The following is a 17,064-nucleotide window of genomic DNA, read 5'->3' as shown; positions in this document are numbered from 1 at the left end:
GGGAGGCCTTGGGGGGCAGGGCTGGGGGCTGAGGGGAGGCCATAGGGGACAGGGCTGTACAGACGCCGTGGGGGTCAGGGCTGCAGGGAGGTGCGCTGAATGTGCAGGAGGGCGGTGGGGAGCTGAGGAACCATGGGGAGTTGCGAGGAGCCCAGAGTTGCAGAGGGAGGGCTGTGGGGAGCTGAAGGTTCTGAGCGGGAACTGTGCTGAGAGGGGCCGAGGTGAGGGGAGCTGTAGGGAGGTCAGGGGATGTGAGTTGAGCTGAGGGGGACTGAAGGGAGCTGTGGAGGGCCAAGAGGAACAGAGCTGGGGGGAGCTGAGGGGAGTGGGGCTGAGAGGAGAGCTGTGGGAAGCCGCTGTCAAGCGGGGAGATGTGGCGGGTTGCAGGGGAGCACAGGTTTTTAAGAGGCTTGTTAGCACCCCTGGTCTGGGATGCAGGTTAATTGACCCCCGAGGGAGGTTGTGACCCCTGCTGGGTGAGGGGTCAGAGCTGGCTTGGGGTACAGACTGTGTGCTGGGTCTGCTGGGGTGCCCCTTGCCTGCGGAAGGACGCAGTGGTTTGAGGCGAAGCCAGGCTGTGCTAGGGTGTGTTACTGAGAGCTGTCCCATGTGTTTTCCCAGGATGCCTGTAATTTTCCTTCTTGACAGGTGTCGCAGCAGCCCCAGGCAGTGGCCTTGGAAAGGCCACGGTAGTTGTCAGCTTGGCTACAAATCTGTTCTCTTCGACTCTCCCTTTGGGCCACGTAGCTCTGAAAGCTGGACTCTTCTTATTCTTTCCTGTGTCTGACCTTTCTGTGCTCTGTTGTGACAACACTGGTTTACCCTAACACTTGGAACATATGCCGAAATTTGTGTGCTGTTTAAAGTACTCTTAATGCCAGTGCTGCTTTTAGGAATGAAGCATGTGGTGTGATGGGTTGAGAGGTCTGTGTTGGGTCCTGGTGTAGATTTGCTTCAGAAATTAAGGCAAACAGTTTACATGCCCTTGATTTTCCTTTTTATTATGAAAAGGGATTAGTAATTCTGCAAAACTTGTTGAATTACTGGTGGTGAATAACAATGAAATCAGCTCTGTGTAAACAGAGAAAATAAGTGTCCTTTAAGAGCACAGAGCAGAAATTGTCATTCCACTTCAAATTTCATAATAAAAACTGAGAAAATTGTGTCTATAGCTTCATGACTGGCTTAAGTAGTGGATATTAATTTCATTCTGTGTGTCCTGCTAGCATGTTTATTCTGAATGCCTTGTAGATTTAAGCTTGTTTCTTTCTAGTGGCATTCACATATTTGTGAGTATGTGCACAGGTTGTGCTACCAGTGCTTTTCAACTGTGGAATGGCTCTAAAGATGTGGTACAATAGTATCCACTTCCATTGATGGAATGTAGCAGGTGTCGCAAAGCACAGGTTTGTAAAATAGGAAAAACCAGTAATTCCAGGTGAACTAGGTAAGACTTCCTGCAGCTATTTATATGTCAAATTCAACTTAAGGTTATTTTGGGTTAGGTGTTTTTGTTTGTTACACTAATTCAGCTTTGTAAATATACACGTGACAGTTGATCATGTGGAGGAAGAAGGGTCTGGTATTAATTACTTTGTTGTATTCCCTTCAAAATATTTATTACACAGAGTGAATGGGATGTCAAGAGAATATGTGACAGGTGCAATATTTTAGCCAACTTTGTCAAATTACAGTTGAGGTCTTGTTACAAACTTTATGCAGAGATACAGACAAATTTTAAGCAGGAAGGCTCTTTTGTTAGCCTATTGTGGCAACCTACTTACTTAGCTATTCAGTCCTGAAAGGTGTGAGTAATCTTTTGTTTACCCTTACCCATGTGCTTTGAAGCCTGTTCACAGCATTCACCTATTCATGAGCTCAACCTAATGTAATGTCTCCAGTTTGACACATCATGGAGACAGCATTCCATGCCATATCACACCATAATGGCTCTGGACTTTCAACTGGGCTAGCCAAAATGCATCATGAATTTAAGACAGCTCTTGGTTTCGTTTACAGTGTATGCCTGCAAGAAACGGGTGAGTTATGTCTACTTACATTCAGAGAAGTAAAACTGGGAACTACCAAGATGTTTCCCTTTCCTCTGTGCTGTATTTCACCCCATGGTTGTTTGTACAGACTGCAGTTCTTCTAAGAACTAGACTACTACATCCTGCCTGAAGCTGGACAGATTTACTGCTGTAGTAGAATGGAGCATTTGCAGCTATAAAACCGTTCAACAACACATTTGTTTGCGTCAATGGAATTTAGTAAAGGAGAGGAAGTAAAGGATAGGCAGCCTCAAAATATTCTTGGTGTTTGGTTAGGTTCAATAAAACACTTAATTTCTAGATGGGAAATTACACCTGCCTGTTGGCAGTGTTGTGGGGGGGAAGCAACTCTATTTATTTGGATGAAAACTAGATGTTGCTCATTAATAGTTCAGTTACTTGTCTTGAACACTTTCTTAAGAAGAAGCAGGGCGTTTTCCTTACATAGGGTTGAAATAACTGAATATTGAAACATTTTCCTGTGTATTTCCAATTATTTTTTTTCAAATTTATCCATGTGACAGAGACATTTCTGATCATTTTTGCTGAGTATGTTTTAATCCATCATTTACTGTGTTTTTGATGCATTTTTATATAGTTTAGATGAAGAAAAACAGATGTTTCATGAAACCTTAAAAGGGCCAGGTGAATGATGGTTGTTAAACTGTATTAGACATCAAGCTTTTAGTGCCCATTTAATCTGGAAGAACAGGTTGTATTTGAAGGCTGTAAACAAAGTGGGACTCTTAACCTCACTGTTTCTGTCTACAGAGTAAGATCCCTAAGGCTGCATGACAGGGTGATACAAAGCAATGAGGTGTCTCTTCCTGCTTTATTTCAGCTACTAGAGCCTCCACTGTGACCAAGCTTGAAGCTGGATTGCTGGGGTTTCTAAGGGTGCTTAGTTTCAGAGGTAAACAAGGATGTTGAAATGATGACAGCTTTTAAAGGCAAATAAAAATGTTTTCCTTGGAGCGGTTGGGCAAATAAAAAGTCAATATTTCCTAGGCTCTTGGGTATTCTAATGGAGTTTCCAACCATGGAGTTGGAGAGTAAACCAAGCTAAGCTTTATTAAAGGAACTCGAAGACCACAAATAAAGGACTTGGAAACATTAAAATCAGGAATAATTGTTTAGGCCCTGCAGCAGGTAAAGGAGGTTTCTAAATACCTGTTGAATATTTTTAGTGTTGTTAACAACTGAAAGCTGTTGATAGCATGAGAGTTGAATGTCCTGTGCAAAATAATTCTCTATTGTTTGTGTAGTTCCCAGTGGGCAGGTGTCTTGTGCAGAGTCGAATGTACTGATTTGTTGGCTTTAAATATACCTTTTATGCAGTGCCAGTAGCAGTGCAAAGCCTGGGTGAAGGTGAATCACCATTGCCACTACAGTGGCATCCTGAATTCACAAGCCAGCCCCTCAATGCTGCAGAATCCAGGTCAAGGTTAGCTGAGCAACAAATGGGTTTCTACATTCTTTTTCAGGGATGTGCTGACTCCAGTATGATGATCAAAGTCTTTTACCAAACCACTGTCTTCTGAAATGGTTTCCCTTTGTTTTGTTTTCCTTACTATGTCTTAAATAGAATACAGAAACTGCTATACCTGCACCTGTCAACAGTTAATATGAAACTGTTTATCATCTTTATTGATGATCTTCATAAGGGCACAGAGTATATTATCAGTAAGTTTCCAGGTAGCACCAAGCTAGGTGGGAGTGTTGATCTGCATGAGGATAGGGAGGCTCTACAGAGAAACTTGGATAGGTTGAATTGTTGTGCTAATATTAATGGTTTGGGCTTTAACAAGGCCAAGTGCCAGGTCCTGCACCTGGGCCACAAGAACCCCATGCAATGCTCCAGGCTTGGGGAAGTGTGGCTGAAAAGTGTCTGGCAGAAAAGGACATGAGGATTCTAATTGACAAGCAGCTGAATATGAGCCAGTAGTGTGCCCAGGTGGCCAAGAAAGCCAATGGCATCCTAGCTTGTATTAGAAATAGTGTGACCAGCAGAAGCAGAGCAGTGATTGTCCCCCTGTCCTCAGCACTGGTGAGGCCACACCTGGAGTGTTGTGTCCAGTTTTGGGCACCTCAATTCAAGAGAGATATCGAGGTGCTGGAGCAACTACAGAGGAGGGCAATGAAGCTGGTGAAAGGTCTAGAGAATAAATCTTATGAAGAACACGTCAAGGAGCTGGGAATGTTTAGTTTGAGGAAGAGAAGGCTGAGGGGGGACCTCATCTGTCTCCACAACTACCTGAAAGGTCATTGTAGAGAGGTTGGTGCTGGTCTCTTCTCACAGGTAATTAGCGACAGAACAAGAGGGAATGGCTTCAAGCTGCAAGGGGAGGTTTAGACTGGACATTAGGAAACATTTCTTCACAGAAAGAGTGGTTAGACACTGGAATAAGCTGCCCAGGGAGGTGGTTGAGTCACTATCCCTGGATGTGTTTAAGGGACGTTTGGATGTGATGTTGGTGGAGATGGTTTAGGGGAGAACTTTGTAGAGTAGGGATGATGGTTGGACTCTGTGATCTCAAGGGTCTTTTCCAACCTGAATGGTTCTCTGATTCTATGAAACTGAGCTGAAGTGTCTGTTCCAGAAGGTGAACCAACTCCATCTGCACACACACGATACAGGTAAAATTGTCAGCACACCTTGTGCCATTTGGGATGGTGCTTGTCTCAAACAATCCATGAGATAAACAGTGTATTCAGACACTTATGGTGTCTGGTGTTTGTCTGGATGCATCCAAGAGATAAGCAGTGTTTAACAAAAACATCTCAGCAACCCACCCCACCGGTTTTACTGCGATGGGGCAAATGCCAAAGGTGAACCAGAGAGTTTGGTGTGGGATGTGCTGAGACTGCAGACAAAAGGGACACACAATTGGTGCCCCAGCTAGCACTGAGCAAGGACATCTGGCCACAACCAGGCCTTGAATTAATCAAAAGGCTCAAAGAGTGTTTTCATGTAAATCACCAACTTGGCAGAAAAGACTTAGTCTATACAAATAACAAGACCAAAGAAATGCGGGAGGTGATACTGAATTTTCACTGCAAAAGTAGAACAGTGACTTGGTAACTGATGTGTTGTATCCCAGGAATTAACTGTGTAAAGAAGAAGAGCATCAGTCTCAAGATGCTTCCTAGGACCGGATCACCCCCCCTTCTGCTATGAGACCAAGGAGACCAATGGGGCCTGACCCTATGGGTTGCTAAGATCCCTTGGTTTCTACTGACATAAAAGAAGTCCTTTACCACCATTGAGTTTCAGGTTCAGCTGTTCCCAAGAACTATGACAGTTCTGTTTTAAATACTCAATTTTCTTGCTGCTTTTATGGCTGGAAAAAAATACCTTAGAGCAAGCAACTGAAGAACCTCCATTTGCTTAGGTTATGAAGAAAGATTTACAGGCTCTTTGCTTGAAGTGTGCAAGTATCTTCATGGAGGGCAAATAAAACTGAATAACTCTTTCATTAAAGCTCTCAAATCATAGCAATAACCAACTGGAAATGACCTCCTGAGAAATGCCAGTAGAAATAGGTTGCTATTTCTATACAGGGCTGTTAACTACTGAAGCTACTTGCAGTGGTAATGGGTGAGCTGAACTTTCCAATACTGTGCAGTATCTTATTTAATGTCTTTAGTAGAGGGGGATACCCAGGTAAAAGCCCTGTTGTATTGCGAATCTGAATTAAATACTGTAATGTGGATTTTTGCCTTTAATTATTAATGTCTGAGATGTGAGGTATGTTCTTTAGGGGTCTGACATTCTTGTTACTCTTCCATTTTTCCACCCTTCTGCTCTGAAGGTGAGAGATAACTGTTGCTCACAATGAAGGACTTTCTTTACAAGCCAGTCTTCTGCTTGACATTTTAAGTCCAAGCTAGAGGTGCTGATTTCTTTTAGGGTTACAGGGAGAACAGATAAAGTTTCAGTAGGAGCTTCAGTGGTCTGATTTTAACATATTTTTCTAAGTCTCTTAGGGCCCTTACTGTATTTGCTGTCCATCAGAGAAAATCAAGTTGGTCTAAGCAAAAAAAATACCAATAAATGTCAGTGTGTGTTTGGGCTACTGAACTGAGCTCTGTGTGTCTCTATAAAGTGAACCAGGTCATTATCTATGTTCCTAGCATGAGTTTTGAGTTCATTTGTAGGCTTCTAAATGTAGGTGAATTCCAACCTTGCTGTCTAAAAAGGTACCTGTTTCAGGGAGCTCAGATGACTGAGTATTGCAGTATTAGAGACCATCTCCAGAATATACTTCATGTCACTTCTAACAAAATTATTTCCATTTCTTCTTATTGCATACTCCAAGATGCCCATCACTGTCCACTAAACTGTAGAAAGGATCAGGGTTAGCTTAATCTAAATCCTGAACAATAGACATGTAAACTTAGTATAAACAAAGTTTCTGAAAATGAGGCCTAAGGCATCTTACAGGTGGAGTGTAACTAGTGTCTTATGCATACTAAGTGGAGTTACAGTCCTGTTAATCCTGGTATTTCTTGTTTAAAGTGGAGTAAGTTTAGAGTAAAAGTGGAAATTCAGTAATGAAGTAAAGATAAACCTTTAAAATGAGGAGTTCTTTTGCTCATATTCTTTGTTCCTATATGAATTTTGCTGCTTTTGCTGTTGATGTGTTTTTTTGTATTTCTCCACAGCAAGGAACCATTGTTATCAGATGGCTCATGTGGCATGGGAGGTACATGGAATGGTGACACAGTTTGAATTACAGAACTAACAGCGGTATTGCTATTACTAACTGCCACATTGATTCAATTCCTCCTAGATTTGAGAGCAGAGGAATTGAAGGAATGGATGAAATTAGTGATCTCTCTTTTTTGTAGTTTTCCATTCCAGGCTGTAGGGCTGGGACTGTTGCTCAGAGGGCATCATTTTGCAATGGAAAATGGAGCGCTTAGTGGTGCTGAGACCTTTTTCTGCTTCCCTGCCTCATACAGCCTCTTTCCTCTCACTTGCAGGAGAGAAGTCCCATTTCACTGGACACGTGTACATAGCTTCTGTGCCCTGCTCCTTTGTCAGAGTGGAGCATTTTTGGCTGGGGAATAGTGAGGCAGCAGCACAGGACAAAGGAGAGCAGCCCAAGACACAAGTGTCCCAGGTAACATCTCAGTTTTGATCTCTTTTGTTACCACATGACTTTTGAATTGTGGCTTAAAAATTGTCTTCCCTGAAGATGAAATGTTAAGGATTGTAAACCAGTGGTGAGTTCATATAATGTGATTTGAAATGCACCTGATTTTCACGTTGATAAATTCTTAAGTGTGGTCACGTTTGCTATGGGGCTTTATCACTCTGCCACAAGAGTGAACTCTGAATCTTGGAGCTGAATGATACTTTTCTTTGTCCTGGGAGGGTGGCAGAGGAAAGGAGAACTTACGTAGCTCATGTTTCTGACTAATTAAATGCACATCAATTGTATTTTGTAAAAAATAAGACTCATATGTTCCTCTCTTTCTTGTTCCTTATTTTACCTGTGATATTTTATACCCTCCAGCAGGTGCTGCTGCTCCCTGCTAATGCTTTCTTTGTGGAGGGAAAAAAATAATCAGTCACTTGATTTAATACTATGACACTGAACTTTGCTCTTCTTTTTGCTTTGTGCATCCTCAAGTTATTTGCCGGCAGAGTGACTAAGGAGGGAATTTTTTATGATCCCAGCATATCTAATATTAATTAAAAAATTAAAGCAATAAAAATTTCTAGTTGCCTCATTGGTTTTCCCAAGTTTCATAGAATCATAATATGGTTTGTGTTAGAAGGGACCTCAGATATCATCTAGTTCCAACCTCCCTGCCATGGGCAGGAACACCTCTCACTAGACCAGGTTGCTCCAAGCCCCATCCAACCTGCCCTTGAACACTTCCCAGGGAGAGGCAGCCACAGCTTCTCTGGGCAAGTTTCTTGAGATTTAGTTATGTAAGCTCGTGATTTTAAATCAGACTTATTGTTAGCTTAAGAGCTGGTCACGAGGGCTAGAAGTTAGCAATACAGATTACACAGCACACAGTTCAGAATCTTGTATTTAGGATTTCCATGTGAAGAATTATGTGCTGCAGAAAATATAAAGAGGACACGTGCTTTGTTCTGCTTGCATTAATCACTTATGCCAAGCAGGAATTTGTGGGTAATAATAGCTGAAATCAGGCCTTTATGGGTTATATATCCTTGCAGTCCTTGAGTTTTATCAGGCTAGATATGTACTCATGAGCTAAGAGGTCTCATTGATCTGTTACTTACCTGCATGTTTGTGGTGTATTGCTGGTTCCACATAGGGAATTGAAATTCTGCTGTAGTGTTTTCCCTCACTGTTAGAGTGATTAAACCTGGTTGTGACTATGTTTTTGACACTTCTGGGGTTTTCTAGGAGTCTTAGAAGGTGAACCCAAGTATAGTAAGTCAAACTACTGGTTTGCTTTTGATATTTAACTTTATTAGTAGTCTAAAATGTTCAATGTAAGAATAATTACAATGAACTACAATCATAAATCTCAGACAGTCAGCACCTGTGACTCTACCATGTGAACACCTTGTGTTCCCTGGCTGTTCTGTTTGGAGGTGTCTGGACTTGCAGTCCTTCTAACCTCTCCTCTATGTTTCTTTTAGGAATCCTACCTGGCTGTGGCAGTTACTTCTGAGGAGGTTACAAAGATAGGTTGGGAAGAAAGCACCTTTATTCTTCCTTTTGGCTCAAACACAAAAAGTTAACTATAGTTAGATCTTAGGAATTCTGGTAATAATCTACATAATCCAGACAAGTTTTTAGTCAATAAGGTCTGAAGTTCTCATAACTTGGATAAATTGAGATCTGGATTTTTAATGACTTTTAGCTTTATTGATTCAAATGCTCCAGAATGTGTATCTGTCTTTAAAAGACAATTCCACTTTATGCTGAAGTTGGAAGTCTTAATGCACTTTAGATTCTGTGGAGTTTTCTGCCTCCATTCTTTAGAGCAAAGGCACTCTATAGACAAGTTGGCTAAGTAGATTACTAAAGTCAAGTGGCATTAACTCAGCTTTGGAAACTTGGGATAGAAACCCAATCCATATCTTATGATATGTAACTGTGAGTATAAGTAATTGATATAGTAAGTGTACTAATATTGAATGCTTATTCAGTGTTTTCTTTTCCTAGATTCTAAGGCAGCTCACAAGACTTGTTACAGTTTTGGCCCTGATTTATAGATGAGAGGGTGAAGTCACTAAACATGAAATGACTGATTCAAGGTCTGAAAATGAACCAGTCGCAGAACTGGAAAGAGTTCAAGTCCGATACCTTTTTCTTGTGGATATACCACTTTATAATTTTTTTTCTTTTATTTGTAGTTTTCTAGAAATCATCATTATTTGTTGATGATGGTGTAAGTCACCACAGAAACCTTGCATATAGGTTTCATTGTTAAGGCAGTTTTGTTGTGCTTTTCCTTGAAGCAAAGCTTTTGTATATTGAAAATATAAGCAAATGGATGAAGTCTGAATTTCTACCTCTTTACAAAAAATATGTACATAAGACTTCCAGTAAAACTACTTTTGATGTCTTGTGAAAGAACACATATTTGTTTATAATAACTGCCTGGTATTGAGAGGTGCTCCAGTTCTTTTTCACTATGCTTGGCCAGGCTGTATCTGGGAGAACAAAAAGTGGTTTGCAGCTCCTGAGATGTAGTTACCAGCAGTCAGATCGACAAAGGGGTTAAAAGTGAGACAGCCCTATCTTTTATTTTAGTGGAAGTGTAGTTGTTGATTTAAAGCTCTTGGTAAATGATTGTTGGAGATCTGCCATGTGTAGCAGAGCACTCAGAAAGCACACTACAGACTCTGCTTCCTCCTAAAGAGCATTTGTCTGTAGACATCTCGCATTAGTTGTAGTCTCTTAACGTACCAGAAGGCAGAGAGAACTCACCAGCCAGCAGTCATGGAAGATCAGGCCTTTACCAATGTTTATCAAAATGTTAACAACACCAATATCTATGAGATTCCAGACTCTGAGGAAGACAAAGGGGATAATCTTTATGATCATGTCCATGAAGATCTGGTATCTCCTTATTCCATCACTACTATCCCAGAGAGCATGGATAGTAGCCAAGAGGGCTCAGAAGATAGCTGCAGTAATTCTGTGGCCTCTCTGCATGGGCCTGATGGGGTGGATGGTTCTTCATCTCACCATGATGTTGAAGAAGACCACCTATACCAGGATGTGGATCTAATTAATCCAACTGTGGAAGATAAACAAGTAGACAGCATGTTTGAGAGCAGCATGCATCTTCCTCCGGATTTCCAGTTGCGTCGGACCCAGTACACTTCTTCCAACTATTCCACTTCCTTCAAATTTCCCCATAACAATAACTTTGGAGAAACTGACAACTTTCAGAAAGACTGTGAGATTTCCCTGTTTGTCAAGGTAAGAGCTTGGGGGTTCCTAAGAATACAGTAATTTTAAACCCCAATTCACTCTGTGTCCTCCAAATCAGTTAAAGGCAGCTACCCAGTGTTTGTTCCCAACTCTTGCTGCCTGTGTGCTGTAGGGAGCCAAGTCCTTCACTTCTTACACCTTAAGGCACAGAAAGAGAAAATTTGTGTTGTGTGGAGATTTCTGCCTTTCAAGTGGAAGCAGGAGTACGGTGGAAGTATTTTGTTGCTGCAATTAATTTATTCTGTGAAGTCTCCTTGCTGTTACAGCTAGATTGCTGCTACTTGAATTGTTGCAGTTAAGTTGGTTTCAGCTATCCCTGCATTTTAGAGTCTGTCTAGTAGTTAACAGCTCAGAAGTGATAGTTATTAATGCTAGGAAGAAAATTAAGGTACAGTTTAAATAATGGTAATAAAATTTCTACAACTGCTCATCCTTGAAAGAGGTCTTTTTTCTTCCTTTCAATATTTAGATTCATGTGTTTCTGTTTAATGTGTTCTATTTTAACATGTATTTTTCATTAATTTCAAGTTAGGTATAAATTACAGAGGGGACTTCCACACTTTCTCTAACCTTGTAAAGTATTACTTAAATTTCTAAACCATAAACACATGTTCTTAAATAAGCACTACACTTGACTTCATAAAAGCTCTTGTATTCAACCATTCCCAATATTTATTAGGTCTTAACACAGACCTGACAGTTGCTCCTTTCTAACTACTTAAGAGATAAATTTTCAAGTTCTTGTTTCCCTTGAATAGGACTGTACACCATGACTGTAATACTCTCTGATTTCAACAGAAGTCTTGTGAAGTTTGTCACTTTTGAACATAAATCAGATAATCAGAATCTATTCCTCAGCTCCACAGGTGTTTTGGAAGCAAGATAAAAGGCTTTGTTACCACACGCGGTGAGAAGTGGGTTCTGCAATGTCTCTGGTTAATTTGATTTATTTAAGCAAAAACACATTTTAACCTTTGCATTGGTGCTGATTATCTTGTGTGATCTAGGGGACACCAAATGGCTTGGTGGCTTTCCCAAATAGCTTGGGAAAATAGCAAAAAAGTTATCCTACGTTTACTTGTGTGATAAAGGAGAGCACTTCCATGAAGTGTCAACAGAATCTTGAGATTCTTTGAAGGCATTAAGAAAGCTATGATATAAATACTTTTCCTTTGCCTCATGTCTTCCTGTAGATTAAAAATTGATGTTATTCCCCCTTCATGTCTCCCTTCTCTATGTGACAATCCTTTGTGACTGCTTTTGTAATTCTTGCATAAAGATAGATCATTTAAATTATTGATAAATGAAAAATAACAAATCTAAACAAATAAACCAGACATGGCTGCCAGGTTACTTAGTCTTATTCAGATTTAAAAAAAACCCCACAACAAACAACACAACAAAAAAACAAACAAAACAAAAAAACCCCACAATTTCTGCCATTTCTCTTGAATTTCCCCATAACTGCAGCTACTTTTGTACAAAGGTGTGTATCCTTTAGGGGAGGGAGCATCTACTAATTACTGGGTTGTGAATTGTTCTGGGTCCCACACATACTGCCAGAAAAGGGTTTTGCTAGTGATTTTTGTAGAAGTGAGCAATGAGAGCTGTGTGAGGGCACTTGGCCTTCTCTTTACCTTCATAGTACTTGGACAGTTTGAATTGACAGCTCTTTTATTCTTGTGCTTGGATCATGGTCGTTGCTAAAAATATGTTAATTATATAGGCAAAGTAGGGTGTGTGGTGTTTCTTGCTCATATCTCTGCTTGTAGTCCTGCATACGTGTTTTAAAAGTTGCAGCAATTGATTCTATTTTGTTTCCTAGCAACTTCATGGTGTTAACAACATGAACCTTGTATTTCAGCTTTAAAATTCTCTCTTTATGTTCCTTAGTCTTAGTTTCAAAATAATGTTATCCTCTCTGTGCCTGAGAAAATAAGTGTGCAGATCCTGCCACTCAAGCAGAGATAATGGGGTTAATTTGAGTTTCTGAAAAGTGAGAAGAAGGGCATTTTGAAAAGCATTGTCATGGAGAAGGGTTGAGGAAGTCCTTTTCCTTGCTTTTGTTGTGCAGCATAGCTGAGTATCCCAGAAGGGGCTCATCAGCTAGTCTAGAGAAGAAGCACAAACTTTGGGCTCCATTCATGTGCCTAAGCATAACTGCCTAGTGCCTTTGAGATGTTCTTGATCTCCAAGATGTCCCTCTTTGGCTTTCAGGTGAGCCATGTGGCTTCCAGGTGATCCATGTTCCGACCCTCCTCCAGGAGGAGCTGGAGGCCCAATAGCACTGGATGATTCTGTGTGGGTGACTGAACTGAACTCCTACAACAGCATTTTATTCCTTGAGAAACTGATGACATTTCATTTTTGGATTTTTGCTTTGTTTCTGGTATTGAGGTAATAAAGCACTAACTCTGTGGAGTGCAGAGCCAGCTTTGCTATCTTTAATTATCTAGATAGCAAAAGTCAGCCTATAAAAAGGAAGGTCATAGAGTAATATATAACAAGAATTGTGAAATAACAGGGTTGTCACTTCTTGCACGTAGGAACCAGATCTCACAGGTGTGTCTGTGGCTGTTGTCCATAGATGGTTTCCTTCTCATCTGGTCTCTTGCCCAACTGAGGCCAGTGTTGCTCTGAAATGGGGTTCATCTTCTGGATTTGCTTTTTCTGGAGATATTAACAGTGACAGCAGGACCTTTTGCTGTGGGATAATAGTAACGATAATGATTCCACCACTATTTATTGCTTGTAGCACTAATACCATCTCTGTGAGTGGCTGGAAGTGTGTCTGTCAGAGGTTGCTGCTGACTGAAAATCAGAGGAAGTGGAAAGATTAAATGGTATCCAATTTGCAGTCAAGCTGGCTTAGTTGTAGTGCATTGCCTTGAATAGAAATTCAGTTTTATCAGAATATTGTTGCATTAGGACCATAGTTTCAGTCACACTGGATAATCTTTTCTGTAGTCTGATCTGTGCTATTAGACACCAAGAAAATCTTTAAATCACAATAACTCACCTTCCACTGATTATCAGTACTTAGTAACTATGTCTTTGTCAGTGAACTATTTCAGGATGTGCTGTAAGGTTAAAAAAAAAAGGCTTTAATCAAGAAATTCCCTGTACCTTTAATAGCAGAAAATAGCATGTACCAATGTGGATATGTTTGTGTGAATACAACATGTCTGGGCTTGTCACAGCCACCTTCATGCCCTTTCAATTACATTATCTTTTCTTCATACAAAAGCCTTTGAAATTTGAACAGAAATGTGACTGACATCCAGGCCATGGTACTGAGTGCACAGGACATCTTGTCCTAATTGCAGCTGTTTTTTAAGAGGTCCAGCCTTTTCCCTTGTATGCTGTGTTTCCCTGTTCAGCAGTGTGTTTGTTCTGAAGGTTGAGTTTCTTTGAAAATTTAAACTTTTTGTTTTCCAGAAGCTTAAGTTGTTATTTAAAGAATACTCCTTCTGTTTTCTTTTCAGAATAAAATTATTGCCTTTCTGGTTTACTGACAACCTGACACTGGCTGCAGATTATACCCTTCCTGCACACATCTGTGCCATGTGAGCACAGTTCCCAAAAGAAGGAAGGTAATTCTTTTCCCCAGGCAATATACACCTTGAGTTATTTAACCAATCCAAATTCAATACAGTGATTTAGAATTGTGAACATGCATGTTGGATCACTGCACTGGGGTAACAGAGTTATGGATGCTGGAAAGCTTACCTCTGGAGATCAGATAGTCCAACCCCTTACTCAGAGCAGGGTCACCTAGATCAGGTTGCTTAGGGCCATGCCCTGTCAGATTTTGAGTATTTCCAAATATGAAGATTCTACAGTTTCTCTGTGCAGCCATTCCAGTATCCTATCCTCATGGTAAAAATGTGTTTTCCTATGTTTAAGTGGAATTTTGGGTACCTCCATTTGTGCCTATTGTCTCATGTCCATTCTCTGGATACCAGTGCTTATATTTAAGAATGCTGTTTTAAGAAAGCCACTGCTTCTAACCTCTTTGTACAGCAAAACTCAAACTTTTAGCTGTTTCCACTGGCATTATTGCATCCTTTAGAAAAATTCTTAAAATGAGTAACTAGGAAAAGACATCTCTGTTTTTCCTGCAGGATGCTTCCCACTCCCATGTTCCCAAGTTAGGAAAGCCAGAAGGCATTGACTTGATGGAATAGCCCTGTGCTAGATCCCTGCTGACTCACAAAGTTGAACTGAACCTTTATGAGTGACAGACCACATTCTTAACAGGAACAGGGAGATTCATCACTTGTATCACTGCAAAAATGATGCTCCTTCCCATTGAGTTGTCTTTTCTGTTGTTTTATGGACCATTGGTTAACTGTTGAGAGAATTTTATTTAAAAAACATGTGTTAATGTTTTAGAACATGAAGTTACAGGCCATAGCTAATTTTTAGCATTTATGATTTGAAGAGAACAGAACCAAATCACAATGTAACCACATGACTACCCAGTCTTAAGTCAGTGGTTATGCTGGTGCTTTGCTGTGCAGAACTGAGCATTTTGTAGAATAAAGAGTAAAAAAGTAGATGAACAGCACAGATGAACATTTGGAAGTTTCAGTAGCAAGATTTCTGCAGGGGGTTTAAAATAAGGGGATGGATACTGGCATTAATGAGAATTCTTGTGTTTTAAATTTCCAACCACTTATTTCTTGCTACACACATAGCCTACCAGATTAAAACAGCTGTACTTGGAATTTTGGGGTGGTAGAAATTTGCAAGCCTAATTGGGAGTCTAGACACCTTTTAGCAATGCAAAGCTGGGTAGACTTGAACTGACTGCAATGCAGCACTCAAGGCTGATGTTAAACCATATCTTCTCCACAAAGGTTTGCAGGTAGTAAAATGAGTTCTAGCTGAAGCCAGGTGGCAGGTCTAACTCTCTTTGTACATAAAATTATAATAATTTGGCTTTTTATCACATTTTAGATTTAATTTATTTTTTTTTGTAATTAATCTAATGGAAGTAAGCAATTTTTTTTTAGTGTTATGAATACACATAGAAAAAAGTTAAGTGGTTCATAATACACCTTTAAAATAGTGTTAACTGAGCAACTTGAGTGAGGAAAAGATCCAAGAGCTGTTTTCAGAGTTCTCCAGTCATGGCAGATTTACAGACACAGATGCATCATGCTGAAGTTAACGTGTGCATGGCAAGAAATTACGTTTGAGGAGCCAATATCCTAATGTGACACCTTTTTTTGATAATTTTAGTGAAATTAATTATATTTTTTTCTCTTGTAAATAGTATTATGTAAGATAATTTGCAAGTATAGAAATAAGTCTGGAATGTCAAGTGATAAGATGTGTCCTCTTGCTCTTAGTCTTATCTAGACCATTCCTAACAGATGCTTCTTTGAGAACATTCAGTGATGCAGATTCAGCACTTACACCACTTAGTCTCTGTCAATGCTTAATTATTTTTCTGAGACAAATATTTTCCGTTCTTAAAATTCTGCTGCTCTGAATTTTGCTGTTTTTCTTTTTAACAGGTAGATTCTTGAGATATTAGAAGAGATATCAAATTTCCCTCAGTTTTTGCTTTCCCAGATGAAACAAATTAAATTCCTTCAGCCTGTCTTCAAGCTTGAGTCATAATTTCTAAACTTAGAGTGGCTTGATGTTTTGTGGGGGGTTGTTTGGTTTGGTTTAGGGTTGTTTTTACCTCTTCCAGTCTCTCCAGTTAATTTATGTGTATCTTAAGCTCCACTTTTCAGATAGAGGTAGTGTATTTAGCAGTGCCAACACAAATTACTATAGCAGGTGCCTCTTTTAATTCATCATCTTTCCAACTCTCTAGTCAGGACACCTTATCTTCTGTGTTTTAGCATGTTTCTGCATCCTTTAAGACTTTGTTTAGGATTACAAAATTTGTCTTCCAGCCCTGGTATTTTCCCAGAACATGCTTCTGTAGCAATCTCAACCATTCATTTCTCCCCCACTGGCAGGCATTGTAGCTCAGCACCACCCATTGCACAGCTTGCACCTGCCGTTTGACTTGAAGAGCATTAGGTTTCTCTGAGTGATAGGATCAGACTCCAGTCACCCATCACTGAAAACAGTATGGCTTTGAAGTCATAGAATTGCTCTGATATAAATCCCATGTGGATCATGCTATAACCAGTGCTTTTGCTCTACTAACTCAGAAAATGGAGATATACCTGTAGTACCTCTGCACCATATAGGCAGACACAACATGGCTTTGTGGCTACTCCCCACACCCTGTCATGGATAGGAGACTGGTAACCTCCTACATTTTAACATGCAAACCTAGTAGCTAGGTAGCTCATATTTCTGAGGAGGAAAACTGTTGTGGGTCTCTTCATATCTTGCTTTATGTTTATCTGAATTACTCTGTGTGCTTGTGTGAAAAGATTAGCAAATGGTAGTTCCGTTCTGGATAACGTTCCCTGGCTATCAGTCCTGAACAGAACATTGTGCTTTACCAGACAGGCATGGCACTTTGCTTCATCTTGTGGATACAAAGGGTAAAAGGTCTTGCTTCTGACCTCTGCTGACTCTGTGCCTTGCTTGTGTGCATT

At 40.2% G+C, this 17,064-nt stretch overlaps 1 protein-coding gene across 1 annotated transcript in view; it reads left to right on the top strand.

Annotated features, from left to right (window-relative positions):
* Positions 1-9,991: 9,991 nt before the first annotated feature.
* CLIC5 (chloride intracellular channel 5) overlaps positions 9,992-17,064 on the top strand; it is a 72,622-nt gene continuing 65,549 nt past the window's right edge. The window contains exon 1 of the mRNA XM_010004891.1: positions 9,992-10,477. Within this exon, the coding sequence (XP_010003193.1) occupies positions 9,992-10,477 (486 nt within the window). The remainder of the gene's footprint in view (positions 10,478-17,064) is intronic.

This window comes from Chaetura pelagica, unplaced genomic scaffold, assembly GCF_000747805.2.
Source record: "Chaetura pelagica isolate M959 unplaced genomic scaffold, ChaPel_1.0 scaffold99, whole genome shotgun sequence".
Lineage (NCBI taxonomy): Eukaryota > Metazoa > Chordata > Aves > Apodiformes > Apodidae > Chaetura > Chaetura pelagica.
The sequence above is the reverse complement of the archived record's forward strand: the minus strand, read 5'-3'. Positions and strand labels throughout refer to the sequence as shown.